Here is a 15,415-nt window from a genome sequence, read left to right on the forward strand (position 1 = left end):
ATCATTTTTCAAATGTGTTATGTTTATAAAATTTACCATTTAATATATTTGAACATTTATTCTAATAAAATACATATTTTGCATAGCTTTGAATATCTCAAAATATATACATTTAGCATTGTAAATATTATATATATATATATATATATATATAGCTCAACCAATCATAAATACTTTATATATATATATATTAGGATTTGAAGAAAATATCAAACACCAGTTCTCTTATCGATTTTGAACTTCTATTAATAGGTAGGCACACAAACAATGTCCTTGCAGATCTATTATGGTTCTCATCCATAGACAGATTGCAGCAACATAGGACTCCTTTGTCTGGAAGACATATATAGATGGAAACTATAACTCTTTCAATACCATTAACAACGAAATATCTCCCTTTGTTATAGGCACATTCTCCCGTCTTTATCAAATAAGCAGGAGAGCGACCATATAATCGGCATGGCATCGAGTGAAGCATGATGGGAACCTACCACACACACACATAAGAATACATATATGTGTATCACTTTCATTATCATAACTACGATACAAATGCATCTAATTATAAATACATTCTTGTGACGGATGGCTACTTCTCCTATCTTCTCAATAGTTACGTTAAGCTTTATAGGAGACACATACGTGCAACCTCTTAACCATGCCTCTCTCGGGAACAAGGAAGTGGTCTCCATATGCATTTGTGGTCATCGAGGGATAAAGAGAGATATGCTCAAACCGATTTTTTCGCAAAAAAAAAGGAAAGTCAAGTAACAAACTAATTAATGGTAAACCAACAAAACAATAAAACAAATTAAGTAAACTTACATAATCCAAGATGTTGATTTCTGGAGTTTCTTGAACCATTTCTCTAATATCTTGTGTTATGAACATGTTGAAGGACTCGGTCTGATGGCGGACTAGATCGTAGTCTTTAAAGTATGCTAATATAACTGACGAAACAACCTTCTCGGCATCTACATCATAAAACAACCCATATTCAGACCATATATACCTATTTGAAGATCATATATACCTGGAAAAATGTCTATTACTACTCGAAACCTCTGGAAATTGGTATTTGATGAATATGTTGAATATTTAATTTGAAAGAATCACAAAACAAAAGCTTCAATCAACACAAGATATTCAGAGAATGAGAACTAATCAAAACACAAGCTAATTAACAAAACGTTCTGACAAGGTTATTAACACAAGAAAGATGCAAACAGAAAAAGAGGGATACCGATGAATGCCAAGATCTAATTAGGAATGTTGCGATGTCAAAATAGCAAGAGAAACAATCGAAATAAAATTGTCAGATCTAACTAGCTAGGGATTTTGTGATGTCATTTATGGTTTGATGAATCTCTTGAATAATTGATTTTGAACTAATTTCGCGCAAGAACAAGCTTTTAAAGAACCAAGGAACCATAAAAAAAAGCTAGAAAGGATGTAAACCAAAGGATATGATTAAAAACCTAAGCAGTCTTCGATTACATGAGAGAGAGAGAGAGAGAGAGAGAGAGAGAGAGAGAGAGAGAGAGAGAGAGAGAGAGAGAGAGAGAGAGAGAGAGAGAGAGAGAGAGAGAGAGATTCGACTTGATTTTCTCTCTCGATATTTTATCTTGGTTTAAAAATATTTAAACCACTATGACTGATATAAAATATTATATATTTCTTGACTAGTGATTTTTACTTTTTCTTTTTTTTTTTAGCTCAAAAAAGTTTTTTTTTTACTTTTTAATATTTTTTAGAGATATGATATTTTACTAAACATATAAATATAACTGAAATTTGATTACAAAAAGAGGGATGTACTGAAATACTTTAAATTAAGAAAAAATAATAATTCAATTTTAACATAATTAAGAAAACAAATAAAAATTAAAAATCAACTTAAAAGAATAAAAGTAACTCAATATACCAAAAAAATATTTGAATTATAAAAAATATATTATTTAAAAATCAAATATCTAATTAAGATGGCAACATAATGATACTTAGTATAATTTTATTTATTTATCATACATATAAATTATAAATAACCTGATACGCATAAACAAACAAAAGAAAATATTTAATAATTCTTATAATTTAATTATTTCATAAATGTTTATATCCATAAATGAGCATGTAAAAATCACGTAGTCTTAAAAATATTTAGATTGGCCTTTCTTTCACTATTTTTTATTAATTTTTTTATTAATTTTCTTTTTTTAGGAAAAAAACATTTTTGAGAAAAAATGTTTTAGCCAAACATGCATATATATATATATATTACCATTTAAAAATATTCTTGTTTTAATATTATATACAGCACAACCAATCATGAATACTTAATAAATTAAATTGGTCTAATTACAACAAGTTTAAGTTGGCCAAGTGATTTTATATTCTTGGATGTTTCTTCTAGCACATTTGGCCAACTCATCTATACATCTATTATACAATCTCTGTATTTTATGAAAAGTACACATCTAATTTCTTGCAAGAGATGATATGTCTTGTACTATGATGGGTAGCTCAGGTGCATAATTCTCCTGTTTCACTCCTGGTTGAGTGAAGTGGTTCAGCTGCTTTACCAGCTGCTGATTATCGCTCAGAAACGCTATATTGTTGTATGAGAAAGAAGCCTTTTATTTGCTGAACAGCCATGAGAGTGGCCAAGCCTTCTGCCTGCAGAGCAGTCTCTGTTGCCTTCATTGCTCAGCTTACTTGAACTATTAGAGTGCTTTCTTCTCGATACAAGGCCCACCCTATTCCAGCTATCTCTGTTTGTTTTGTCCAAGACGCGTCTGTTAAGCAATAGTATTCTGCTTCAACAGGAATAAAGTTTTGTAGCGTGAGCGCTTGGATGTTTTGAGAATGTGATTCCTCTTCTTTCAATTTATTTGCTTCATTCCACAAATGATAGTCAGCTATAGCAAGCTTGATTATGTGAAAAATTTGTTCTCTTTTGTTCTCATAGACCAATCTATTCCTTGCTTTCCAAATTCTCCATCGCAAAAACAGAGCAATGAGCTCTTGTGAGTCCTTTTTTGCTCCTTCTATCATTTTTGTCATTCTTCTAAGTAACGTTGTATTGCTCCGATGCTCCTTGTTGAATCTAGTAGGTGCTAGAGACCATACTTCCTTGGATATTCGACATTCAAACAGCAAATGGTTTAAGGTTTCTGTACCTTCTCCTCAGAGATTACAATCCGTATTAGACGTATTCCTCTTCTTTTTAGATTATCAGCCACTGCTACAGCATTATGTGCAACTCTCCAGCAGAATGCTTTATGTTTTGGTGGTATACTAAAGAGATCATATTGAAGTAGATACTTGCTTGAGTTCTTCTGGTATTGCTGTTTGATTGTGCTCGTCCTGAAGATGAGCTTGCGGTATTCGTCTCTGTAGATGATAACTGACTAAACTTTGAAGTATACTGCCCACTTTTATCATATCGCCAAACTAGGATATCATCTTTTTATCTGTGACACTTGGTCTAATCTGTAGGATCCTTTGCACATCAGGCTGATCCATTAGCTCATTCATTTTTTCTTTATCCCATTGTGTTGTTCCTTTTCTGAACAGATCCTTAACTTTTAGATCTGGATTTGACACTTGACCTACACCAAGACCATGAGCAGGAGCTGGGGATCATATGGAATCCATTTATCTTTTAGACATTTGTAGATGGACCATTGCCAACTCTCCATTGAATCCCCTTCTCTATGAGTTCTTGTGTTTGAATCAAATTTCTCCAAGCATAGCTTGATCATTGATAGGTTTTAGCTTGCAAAAACTTCTGTAGTATTTAGCTTCGAAACCTCTAGCCACCCAAGAGCTTAGGTTCTTGATAAATCTCCAGGCTTGTTTTGCCAGTAAAGCCTTGTAAAAAATGTAAAACGCCTCTAAAAATTATATTTCGAAAAGGAAAGAGTTACTTTGGGGACATTAAACATAATTTTATATTTGTCTCACTTATGAGATGTTCGGCTCAGCTTAATAAAATATGTTCGATGTAAAAGAAAGAAAAAAAACAAGATCCACTGAATAAATTAATCCTAAGAAATAGTTTATGAATCAGCCATGTCGTCTTGAATCTCGTTAGGAGCAACAAGTCCAGGAACCAAAAGCATCTTTTGTATATCTCTCTCAATTTGAGCTGCAGCTTCTTCAGCATATAGATCTTTGTTATCCTGAAAAACAAAAAACAAATCCATTCAAAATACAGTTTGAACGAAATGTACTGTTTATTGGAGAGAAACCAAATGTTTGTAGTTAAAACTATTATAATACCTGAGCAGAAAACTCTTTGGATTGTACAAGGAAGTCTCGTATGTTCTCTTTAAATCTCGCAATGTCACTTCTCGACTCGTAAAGTCCATTCACAAATTGCGTCACCTGTTTGTTTGTAATGTCAAAAGATTAAGTTGGCAATGAAAGAGCAAATCCTTTGGTTAATGTTAGTTAAATTACCTCAGATGTAGTCATATTTGGGAATGATGAGCTTAGAAGCTTGATGGTGTATTCAAGAACAAAGGCAGCATTGTTTGGGTATTGCTGAAGTACTGTTGAAGCATCCCACAGAGGTTCCGTCAAAGATTTGCTCTCAACCTGAAATGTTTTTAAAACATGAACCTTCCTTAAGAAAACTGCAGAAACTAGCAAATGGTGGATTGTGCGTGTATATGTATTAATATTACCAGGGAAAATAGATGTTGTAGCACCAACACATGAAGCTTGAACCCAGGCTTGTGGAAGGTATCGGTCAAGACGGCGAATATTTCTTGCTCAATTTGCATAAAGTACGTCCGGTAGAATTGGTTAGAGAAGTCAGACTTCTGTTACAATTAGAGATAGGAACATGTTACAGATCACGCACTTAAATGGCACAAACCAATGGAGGATTAGAAGTGAAACATGGAAATTTCGAAACCTGAAACTTTTTCAGCAGCTCCAGCAAGAGATTCAGCCCTGTTTCAGCGATGTTTCTTTCGGTATGCCTAAACGCCCAGATAACTGAATCCATCACTAGCTTCAGTTGCTGATGAGAGGCACAAAAAAGGGAAAAGCTCAGGGATACCATTAAACCAAATTAGTCTAGAAAGTGCTAATAACTCTCTTAAGACCAGGTGAAGAAAACTAAATGCAAGACCATAATAAACACCAACCTCACTTGACAACTGTACCAAGGCAGGGAAACAATAAGTCGCAATAGCACGAAGTAACGAGAAAAACTTGAGGCGGTGCTCTGGATAATCTTCAAAGTTCTTAGTGATCATCTGCATACAAAAAAAAAGTTGAGCAAACGAATCAGCCCTCACTAACTAGTTCCTTGTATTCATAACTACCGGGTAAAGGTTGAGAATGAAACAAAAGACAAGTTTTCCTTTTCATGGACCATAGAATTTGTTACCTCCAAAGTGCACTGGAAAACAGCTTCAAAAATGCGAGGCACTTCATCTTGCATATTAACCTTGTACCTAAAACAAACACATTTCCATGTTAAGACTTCTCTTTTGATAAGGCATGCATCAACAGGGACAAAAGACATACTTGTTTATTATTGTTGCGAAGAGTGATAAAACTTCGGACTCCCTTGCATCGGGAACATTTCTTGCATAGTCACCAAGAACTGGATCCATCATCGGTGGAACAAACTGTTTGCCAATGTGTGGCTGGTATTCAGCTTTGTCTAGAAAAGTTTCTATCAACTTAAGGATTTCTCTCTTAACAGATCTGTTCCATGAAGCATAAAAGATGTATATATATCATTCAAGTTTGTAAATATAATAAAGGGCGTCAAGATCTGTGATTTTTTTTTTTAATTTGGTGCAGAAAGCCATCATACCTTAGAAGTTTAACAACAGATGTCCTCGAAGCATACGGGCCACCTTCAGCAATGTTGCTTGACACGAGTTCACTGTACATTCTGGTGCACAAGAGGAAGAATAAAGCCGATGCTTACTAAATAGGGAGATAAAAAGTATGTAAACATATAAAGAAGTATAGAAAAGTTACCTATAAACATTCAGCATATCCAAAAAGATCAACGAGATTTGAGATAAGAAATATGTTCCTAGTGAAGTTGCAACTCTCGTATTTGTCTGCATACAAATATAAGTAAAAAAAGGGTCCAACTAACTCTAGAAGATGAATAAAAAGCGTATACCAACGTAATATGATGTCAGACCTGGAGGATACTAAGCACAGTACGTATCATATCTGGGTCTTTGAGGATATCTGCATTCTGACGTGCTTGGCCTATAATTTCTGTCCATTTCTACATTGAAGAAGGAAAAAAAAAACTTTAGAAGCCATGGAAACAGAAGCTTAACAGTGCCTTTTTGCTTAATAACAGACCTGATTCGGGAGATCCATCAACCTCTGTATATATTCACTCCTCTTCTGAGGATCTGTTTCTGACAGGATCATACTACCGACCTAGAGAGAGAGAGAGAGAGAGAGAGAGAGAGAGAGAGAGAGAGAGAGAGAGAGAGACAGAGTGAGATCACGGTAAGAAATAGCTTCCCATCTCCATAAACGAAACACGACCAAAAACACGTACAGATTCATAAAAAGTGTGAATCTGATGAGGCTCAAGATCTCCAACAATAGTAACAAGGCCTGACAGAAGTTCAGATACAAATGGCTCCTTCTCTCCAACCTAAAAGAAAAAACAAAGATGACCCCATTTTAGATGATAAAGTAAAGGGTTGAAATGTGCATTAAATGAACCAGTACATACCTGAAGAATAACGAATTTGCGCCTGCATTTTTGAACAATTTTCAAGAATGTATCACACGCCATGTCCTGAAAGGACAAGGTAGGATATTAGCTTGAGCAGAAAACCAGACCGCATGGAAAGCAACAATAACTTCTATGAACGTTGAAATGTAATAATTGTTGGTACATGAATGGTTATGAAATCAATTTTTTCAATCGGTCCTACTTCATTATGAAGGATTCAGCCAAGAAACTGTAACTTCAGCACGAATTCTAAAGTGTAACTTTAAAACGAGAAGAAGTACCTGAACACCAGGATGTGTCTCATGCATGAATTCAAACAGCTTATGAACAACTGTTTTCAGAAACTTCCAGTGAGCCCTTAAGAACCTCGAGTACTGTCCAACAACATACCTAAAACGAATGTACAAGAAGACAAAGATCAAATGAACAAGTTCAAGTTTTAGGATGATATCATGCTACCAAGGAACATGTGATCCATTTATAGTAAATAATCTCACACTAAGTAAGTATCAAGCAGGTTTCCATATTAGCATTTATAATGTACAAACAAACTCACATGATGTTGCTTGCAATAACAGCTTTATTGTCTTTTCCCTTGATGATTTCACATAAACTTAACAAATCACGAATAACCATCACCAGAAATCTGTTTTCCTGAAATAAAGACACGACAATGAGAGCACTAGTAACATTAGAAAGATGCTACCAAATAGCTAGAGCCAAAAAAATGCATTTGTTACTGCATTACAAACAAAATTCTCAAATGTTGTTCGTTGGAGATGCAAGTAAACAACAATGAAAGCGGAGATCTTACCTGGTCAACATCCATGGAACCAGAAATAGATCCAATAGCCCAGCATAAAGTGTTCAGATTGTTCCATGTCCATTCCTCCCCACTCAACTGTTTGCTTAGCTTACTCAACATCTTCGCAGGAACAACAAAAGGTTGACGTCAATACAACAGGGTCAGCCAAGCCTCCAAATAATTCACAAAATAAGGACAACCTGACATCTCTAGTAATATGTACCTGTCTTTCAGTATCTTCATGACCAAGGTGCGAGAGGTAGATTAATGTCTCCCGCATTATCTGCAACAGTGTAAATATATGAAATGAGAATACCGTATGATTGAAACCTAGAGTAGAGCCAATATAATAAAATACTATATAGAACTTCTTCCCAATATAGCATCATAAGTGTGATTCGAGTAAGGATATAATTTGTTTAATAATTATGTACAAATTCATGCCTCCTGTGAGGATCTAGTATATCTTATGTAACAGAAGATACCTTATATTGGACAAGAACATCATTATCCTTCATAGTTTCACGGACTATATTCCCATTTTCATCTTCAACAATTATCACTTCTTCAGGCTTAGCCATACGACTAATCATGAGCCCCCTTAATTTTGACAATGGATCAGCATAAAGTTTTTGTCGCTCTGTGACTTCCGGTTTGATGCTACCAGCCGTACGCGGAAGGCAAGCCATCTAACAATAGGCAAATCAAGACAAAACGTAAGTAGCACAATATACAACCCTAATCTCCATCTTATGCAAGAATCTAGAGAAGCCATACTTGCAATCCAAACAGACTTGGAGTTAGACCAGGGTGGCCGACATGATGATGCAACGTAAATAACTCCGAAACTAGTGAATTCCAATAGTCCAAACAAACCTGTTCACTCATAAGCAAGCAAAAACTATCAATTTCCAAAGCATTTACAAATAACATGAGATAATTCTTCTAATAGTATTATTAGTAAACATCAAAAAGTATAAAGATGATTCACATTACCTTGAATACTTCAGTGTCATCAACATATGAAATGTTAATGAGATATCCGAGACCAACAAGTAGTAAAGAAACAATCTCGGGTGCAGATTCTAGGACTTTTATATGTGACTGCAAGCGAAGGACAGAGAGCAATATTACTATTTTTGAAATGCATATAAATATATGAAAGAACAAAGACTAGAATAAATAAATGCAAACCCTCATCCCTCGTTTACAACATAAAGCCTAAAATTCAAGGAAACCCCCACATAACACATCTTACTCCACAAGGAAAGAAAATTACCTTGAAAAATGAAGTGAAAAACAGTGCCAAGTTCTGGATAAAAGCCTAGAGGTAAAAACAAATATACAGTCAATATCTCGAAGTGTTACAGTAAGATATGGGATGGTCGGAACCTAATGTTAGTAAAAGACTTGCCTGTTCCTCGTCACTTCCATTTGAATATGCCTCTGGGATATTGATATCTAAAGGAAGCATTGCCTGCAGACATGAAAACAAAAGTAAGCCAATGTAACTTAAAAAGTTAAGATAATAAGGTAAATACCATAAACGACCAGATAGAGTACATAATCAGCTTAAACTGAAAGTCTTGAAACATCAATGAACATAACCAACAAAAAAAGAGAAGCAGCATTACCTGCAACTGTCCCATGAAAATGCTGTACATCTTGACATATTGCCCATTGTAGAAGTCCCCACAATCAAGAGCTGCAACCTGCCAGATAACACACAAGCCATTAGACGGTGACAGTGAAATAGTGACACCAAAAATACCCGGACTATAAACCAGCATACCTCTGACAGACATTGAAGAGCGAGATTCCTATATGCTGGCTCAGGGAAGAATTTAAGGAGGGTCTCCAGCTGCGAAGACGAGAACAGTAGTAAGGATATCGCAAATGTGAGACTTGTTAACCTCTCTAAGTCCACTTATATTACAAATATATTACCAAGGGTGACTCGAATATATAGCCAAGCGGAATCCAAGAAAGATAGGCATGCAATGCAGAGAGCGTAGCACGTATAAGCTCTGGTCTTTTGGAAGCTGAGAGAACATATAGGCACAACTCATGAATGAGTAGAAACTCGCTGCACATTACAAAACAGAATAAGTCAGTAGAGTATCATCAGTTGAACATTTATGGCAAGATTTTGAACACAGTGTGCTCTTGATCATTCTTTAATTCTAATAAATTAAACTACCAGAAAAGTCTAACTTGCCTGTTTAGGGACTCTTTCAGCTCCTTAATCTTCTGCTGAGTCATCTCTCCTCTTGAGAAATCAAAGACCTCTTCGCTCAGGAGCTAACGAAAACAAGGAATGTTATTTAAAAACTACATCATGGAACTTAATGCAAAAGTAGTTAGACAAGACTTACCTTCAAAATAGCCATGCAATTCTCACAGATAGTCTCGCTAGTTTTAGCAGCTTTAACTAAATCAGGAATAAAGCTCCTCCACTTCCCAGGCCACTCATGTTTCACGATCTGTATTAAGCACACCACAAATAAACAGATAGTAAACACACAAGAAGGACTCAAATCAAAAAAAAAAAAAGGAGGGATCACTCTTATCAGCATGAAACCCTGAAGACATATATATACCTGAACGAGAATGACATTTAACTTGTTGACATAAAGCCTTTCCGATCTGAAAGATCCTTCATCCCCTGAGAGCTACACGATAAGAAAGTCCGATGTCAAAACGTTGCATCTTAGTTCTAACTAAACAACCTCTAAACTAATATATTATACCTGGACGATGACTTCAGAGATGTAATTCTTCATTCCATCACGTTGTTCAACGGGTAAGGCATTCCACCTGTATTTGATAACACCTTCTAGCACCTGAAAAGTGGAATCCATAACATCTCTCTTTTTTTTTTGTTCCCTCTCTCTATAGCAAAACCTTATTTGGAAGGTGAATAAGCAAGCAAAAACTCACCTGAAGAGCAAAGTACTTGGTATGTGTACTCTTGGTGCTTTGTAAAATGTGAACCACTTGAAGCCAGGTGTCAGGGTTGGCTTTCAATTCCCGCAGGATATTATCCGCAGCAGCTCTCTGAAACAAACAAACAAACAATGTTTTCATCATTTAAAATCAACACACAGATCCAATTCCAAAACCCTATAAATCGAAGAGGCGAACGCCCTAATCGAATTAAGCAATCAGCAGATTAAGAAAACAAGACGAAGGATTGATTCGTTTATTGTTCATCGATTAGGAACCATAGGCCAATGGACTTACTTCATCTTTAGATCCTGTTGAGTAGAAGGCCCCAACGGTGGCGTCGAGCAAAGCGACGTCGATAGGCTGACTCAAGTCCAGTAACTTCTCGGCAGCCATCGCGCGGGAGGGAAGTTGAGAATCAACGAAGGTCGACGAAGAGAGACGGAGACACGGAGAAGAAGTTTTGTATAGAGAGCGAGGTGTTTTGCAGAGGGTTAAGGGAGAGGCGGTTTATATATGTTATCGAGAGAGGTTTATGAAGAAGAAGGAAGCCTGAGATTGACGCAGGGAGGGAGAGGAAAAAAAGGAAGGAAGGACTTCTAGAGTTCTTATTATGTTGACCGTCCAAGGGTTTTGACCCTTGTTCTAAAACTCGGACGCGGAGGCGATTATACGGGCGAGTAAACGTGATGCGGGTGGGTAACGTTGCGAGTTGAGCCACTTCGGTTGCATAAAACGGTGACCCGAGTAAAGAGCGTTGACTCCAAAACGCGGCCGCATAATCGACGAAATCGGTTGGTCCACAAAATCGTTGATTCTACAGTAGATTGGAATCTTCTCAATTGAATAGAAAGACAGAGCTAAAAGAGCGATTACAGACTGATACAAAGACCTTTTTTTCTTGTCCGGTAATTAGCTTTGTGTGTCATGAACACAAGAAAAAGATTCAGTCAAAAAAATTTACAGTCAAATAGATCGAAGAAGAAGAAAGTGACTCAGATCCTAAAGTTAATAAGTTATAGTGGAAGCATTGTATCACTGCTTTGATAACACGTGACAACTAAATCATATAATTTAGGATATTGCTCCCTACAAAACTTTTACTACCTGTATTTTACCCAACATTTTTTGCAGATGTTTTCCACCAATTTTTTTTGGTTTCTTGTAACTTGTAATTGGATTTTTTTTATATTAGATGTGATATAAAAGAAGTATAGTTATACTTTGTGATCTAATTTAGTATGTATTTAAAATTTTGTAAATCCTAGTACAAATGATGTTTATAATTAAATATGTATTATACATAAATATCTTGTATTACAGATATAAATAGGATATCATACATAAATATTTTGTATTATAGATATAAATATGATATTATACATATAAAAGTACCAAAAATTCCTCCCCGCGTATTCCCCGATTTTTTTCCGATTTTTTAATAAATCGCTAGGCCCGGATGCGCCGCACGCGTAACGCCTAGCGAGTTTCCGGTCAACGGTTTTGACTAGTTTTTTCTTTTGTATTATTGTAGCGCAGATACGCCATTTAAAACGATATACTTGGAATTAAATATAATGAAAGGTTATGTAATATTTTATGTCAATACATGGGAATGGAATAAAAGGAAAGGCTTATATAATTAAATTGAATAACCATTGGCAATACACTGTTTCTATACAAAAAGATTATTTAACTATTTTAAATATTTTTATAATATATAGATGAGTTATAATATTAAAAATTATGCTAAATGGTATATTTTGTTACTATCTGTGTATTGGTCAAAGTTTATGGTTTTGACTGCATTTCACATTTAGAGTGAATAATCAAGAAGAAAAATTAATTACTTAAAAAATACTTTTATTTACCTCGAAATTTTATTAATGAGGTAAAAACTATTTTCCTCTTATTTTTTCTTCTAGATACTGTTAAAAGAAAGTGACAATACACAAAACAAATGTATTCTAATTCAAACAAGAGCAAATATTTACTCCACTCCCTCTCCTCCCTTTTTTCTTTTTCTTTTCTCATTTACTACAAAATTTTCAAGATAACCTATATTAAAAAAAATACAGGTTATAAAGTTTGGAAATTGCAAACTCATTAACACAAAAAATCATAATTTACTAACTAACCAAAATTACTTTTCTCTTCTTTTTTCCTTCCTATCTCCCTCTATCTTCACTACAAAACTAGTCTTTTTTATATAAAAAAGTTCATGAAAAATAATTCATTGGTTAATTATGTCAATATTGGTGATAAATAATGTTACAGTTTAGTATTATTTTAACCAAAGCATCAGGATCTGAGCCATAATAGCCCACTTTCCCCACAAATTATGGGCCACAAAATATCAATCAAGGCGAAGCATGTAAAGCACACAAAGCCCAACAAATCGAAACGGTGCGTTTTGGATAATGTCTATTGTATCTGTCCCTTGTTGTTTGGAGTTCGAAGACGAACGTCGAAATCGAATATCCAGGCGAATCCGAGTGAGAGAGGTGAAGAGGAAAAAAAGCGATGGCTTTGACGGTGGCGAAGAGTGCGTTAGAGACGATTAGAGAGAAAGGTCTCGGCGGTTTCCTCAGGATGATCCGTGAAGAAGGCTTCCTGTAAGTTCTTCTCAGCTTATTTCATTTTTTGCGATCTCGTGGATTTGATTAGATTCCGTAAATCTTAGCAATTAGCAAGAGTTTTTTTAGGGTTTTGCAAGACAATCTGTCCATGTTCTAATTGGTTCCTTTGAATTGTTGTTTCCCTGATTGCAGGAGATGCCTACCAGATGGGAACCTCTTGTAAGTATATCTATCTCTGATATTCACTGCTTATTGTTTCACTTCTCTAGAGATTATATATAATATATATATATATATAATTCAATTGATTGTTCAAGAATCCTTTGTAAGTCAAGCTCGTTGTCATTTTCTTATATATGTGCACCAATTACTTCATAGATGATCACAATAGGGTTGAAAGATAGTGTATTTTAGTTTAAGTTGAATATGTTTGTTCTAATAGGCTCTAGATAATTGGGTAATTTGGCTGGCATTTACATCAACGTTGCTTAAAGGTCATTTCTTCATGCTTGCTATAAGCATATGGAGCTGGATCTAACGTTTTTAGATTATTATTTAATACAGTGTTGTGTATATAAACGTGAGACTTTGCAAAATATACTCTTTTCGAGTATTTGCAAAGTGGTGTCATTTGTTCTGCCGTTACTGATAACTACGATTATATACTACTTTGATTTTGCTTAGCATCATGACATCCATCTTTTGTTCGTTTGCTGGTTCCCATTTTTAGTGTGTATCACATAATATACTTGAATATTTGTGTTTTGTTTCCACCTTGTTTAATATTTGACCTTGCTGTTGAGTCATAGTTTCTGACCGATATAATTTTTTGGTGTCTCTTGTTTGATCATTCAAGGCAAACTAAAATACACAACATAGGAGCAACACTTGTTGGTGTCGACAAGTTCGGTAACAAATACTACCAGAAGCTGGGTGATACTCAATACGGTACGTGATTTTTTTTCTTCTAATAACTTGATGTAGCCATGCTTTCTAAGCCATAGTTTTGCTAAAAATACTGACGCCACTGTAGTATTCATGATACCAAACATCGCTCTTCCAATAAACTAGTTGACTTCAGATGTCTTCTCTACTCTGAATTGTAGCATTTGGTTTAACCATATAACTTTTTTTTATCCAACCAGCATCTGTTAGTTCCTAGATCACACCGTAATCCGATGACTCAATGAAGTCGGAGTAAGATAAGTTGAGCCTTTTAACCTAGTTCAGCAGAGATTTGTATAGCCTTGTTTAGGAAATGACTAAGTTGTTATCGAAGCAAAATCAAATCCAGTCCATAACTCCATATGATAGTTTTAAGGATATATGTGGTGAACGTCTCCCTTAAAAGATCTTTTTATCTGTTGAAGACATAATGGGGAAACTATAAATGTGTATATAAAGGGTGTTTAGCTAATTTGATTTTACATTGTAACATTGAGTCTCTTGCTAACAGGTAGACACAGATGGGTAGAGTACGCATCCAAGGATCGTTACAACGCATCGCAAGTACCAGCCGAGTGGCACGGATGGCTTCATTTCATCACTGATCACACTGGAGATGAGGTATTACTAAAGCCTATTCCAAATCCGCTTCAGGGTTTGTTGATATGAGTTGTTGAAAGAAAATCCAATAATGTCTCTCCCCCTTTCTTTCTCTGTTTGAAGCTGTTGAGTCAGAAACCAAAAAGGTATGGGATTGAGCATAAGGAGAACTTCTCTGGAGAAGGTGATGCATACATTTACCATTCCAAAGGACATACCTTGAACCCGGGGCAAAAGAACTGGACTAGGTACCAACCATGGGTACCCACCAAGATCAAGTAAGAATGTGAGAGCTCTTGTTTACGCTCTTTGAGAATCTCTCTTGAGTTATTTGTTGTTTGTTTCTGTCTCTTTGAATAAAAAGCAAAATCTTTTGGATCTAAAGTTGAACAATTGGGTTTATGGAATTGTGTAATTGATAATGTTTCATCTCATTTTGGTTACTTGAGCTTTCCTTCACCTCGAGAGAGAGGAGTGTGGAGGACTATAAATAACAATATTATCTTGAAAAATAGCTTTATCAATTGTAATTTTTATGAAACGAACTTGTAGATTTGTATAGTAATCTATGTAAATTACAGAAATAAATTATGCAAAAATGAGAGCAACAGAAGTAAATTACAATGACCCCTCCCTAGTGGTACAAACATGAGAATATGCTCATGAAAACAAAGAAAAAAATATAGAATTTATGGCTGAAAACAAAGAAAAAATATCTTTCATGAAGATATTAAAACAAGCGAGATATTTTTTTCTCATAAACGGGATATTCTAGCTGTTGGCATTACAAAAGAAAAAGCA

At 35.2% G+C, this 15,415-nt stretch overlaps 2 protein-coding genes across 2 annotated transcripts; one reads left to right on the forward strand and one right to left on the reverse strand.

The window, feature by feature from the left end:
• Nucleotides 1-3,882: 3,882 nt before the first annotated feature.
• On the reverse strand, nucleotides 3,883-11,115 carry LOC130496793 (protein EXPORTIN 1B). The gene is made up of 32 exons (XM_056989258.1): nucleotides 10,788-11,115; nucleotides 10,485-10,601; nucleotides 10,295-10,387; nucleotides 10,145-10,216; nucleotides 9,920-10,027; nucleotides 9,763-9,845; nucleotides 9,492-9,630; nucleotides 9,337-9,405; nucleotides 9,179-9,256; nucleotides 8,959-9,021; nucleotides 8,824-8,868; nucleotides 8,541-8,648; nucleotides 8,322-8,420; nucleotides 8,030-8,233; nucleotides 7,768-7,827; nucleotides 7,554-7,664; nucleotides 7,296-7,393; nucleotides 7,021-7,129; nucleotides 6,737-6,802; nucleotides 6,557-6,655; nucleotides 6,352-6,432; nucleotides 6,182-6,271; nucleotides 6,010-6,095; nucleotides 5,840-5,920; nucleotides 5,545-5,727; nucleotides 5,405-5,471; nucleotides 5,160-5,270; nucleotides 4,925-5,032; nucleotides 4,692-4,829; nucleotides 4,465-4,602; nucleotides 4,285-4,389; nucleotides 3,883-4,184 (listed from the first exon to the last, which is right to left on the reverse strand). Exons 1-32 carry the CDS (start codon nucleotides 10,884-10,886, stop codon nucleotides 4,062-4,064), a joined length of 3,231 nt encoding a protein of 1,076 aa, XP_056845238.1. The 5' UTR covers nucleotides 10,887-11,115; the 3' UTR covers nucleotides 3,883-4,061.
• A 1,823-nt stretch (nucleotides 11,116-12,938) lies between these two features.
• Nucleotides 12,939-15,057, forward strand: LOC108806823 (probable NADH dehydrogenase [ubiquinone] 1 alpha subcomplex subunit 12). The gene is made up of 5 exons (XM_018579020.2): nucleotides 12,939-13,105; nucleotides 13,262-13,288; nucleotides 13,926-14,017; nucleotides 14,526-14,635; nucleotides 14,738-15,057. The coding sequence occupies exons 1-5, from the start codon at nucleotides 13,014-13,016 to the stop codon at nucleotides 14,894-14,896; spliced, it is 480 nt and encodes a 159-aa protein (XP_018434522.1). The 5' UTR covers nucleotides 12,939-13,013; the 3' UTR covers nucleotides 14,897-15,057.
• The last annotated feature ends 358 nt before the right edge of the window (nucleotides 15,058-15,415 follow it).

Source organism: Raphanus sativus, chromosome 6 (assembly GCF_000801105.2).
Source record: "Raphanus sativus cultivar WK10039 chromosome 6, ASM80110v3, whole genome shotgun sequence".
NCBI classification, from domain to species: Eukaryota; Viridiplantae; Streptophyta; class Magnoliopsida; order Brassicales; family Brassicaceae; genus Raphanus; species Raphanus sativus.

Bases quoted from the DNA above. Each gene is read 5' to 3' on its own strand.
- LOC130496793 (XM_056989258.1), bottom strand. From the start codon at position 10,886: ATGGCTGCCGAGAAGTTACTGGACTTGAGTCAGCCTATCGACGTCGCT. The intron at 6,272-6,351 runs GTCTGTTATTAA...TCTTCAATGTAG, and splicing joins TGATGGATCTCCCGAATCAG to AAATGGACAGAAATTATAGG. The intron at 4,603-4,691 runs GTAATATTAATA...AAAACATTTCAG, and splicing joins TACAACATCTATTTTCCCTG to GTTGAGAGCAAATCTTTGAC.
- LOC108806823 (XM_018579020.2), top strand. From the start codon at position 13,014: ATGGCTTTGACGGTGGCGAAGAGTGCGTTAGAGACGATTAGAGAGAAA. The intron at 13,106-13,261 runs GTAAGTTCTTCT...CCCTGATTGCAG, and splicing joins ATCCGTGAAGAAGGCTTCCT to GAGATGCCTACCAGATGGGA. The intron at 13,289-13,925 runs GTAAGTATATCT...TGATCATTCAAG, and splicing joins CTACCAGATGGGAACCTCTT to GCAAACTAAAATACACAACA.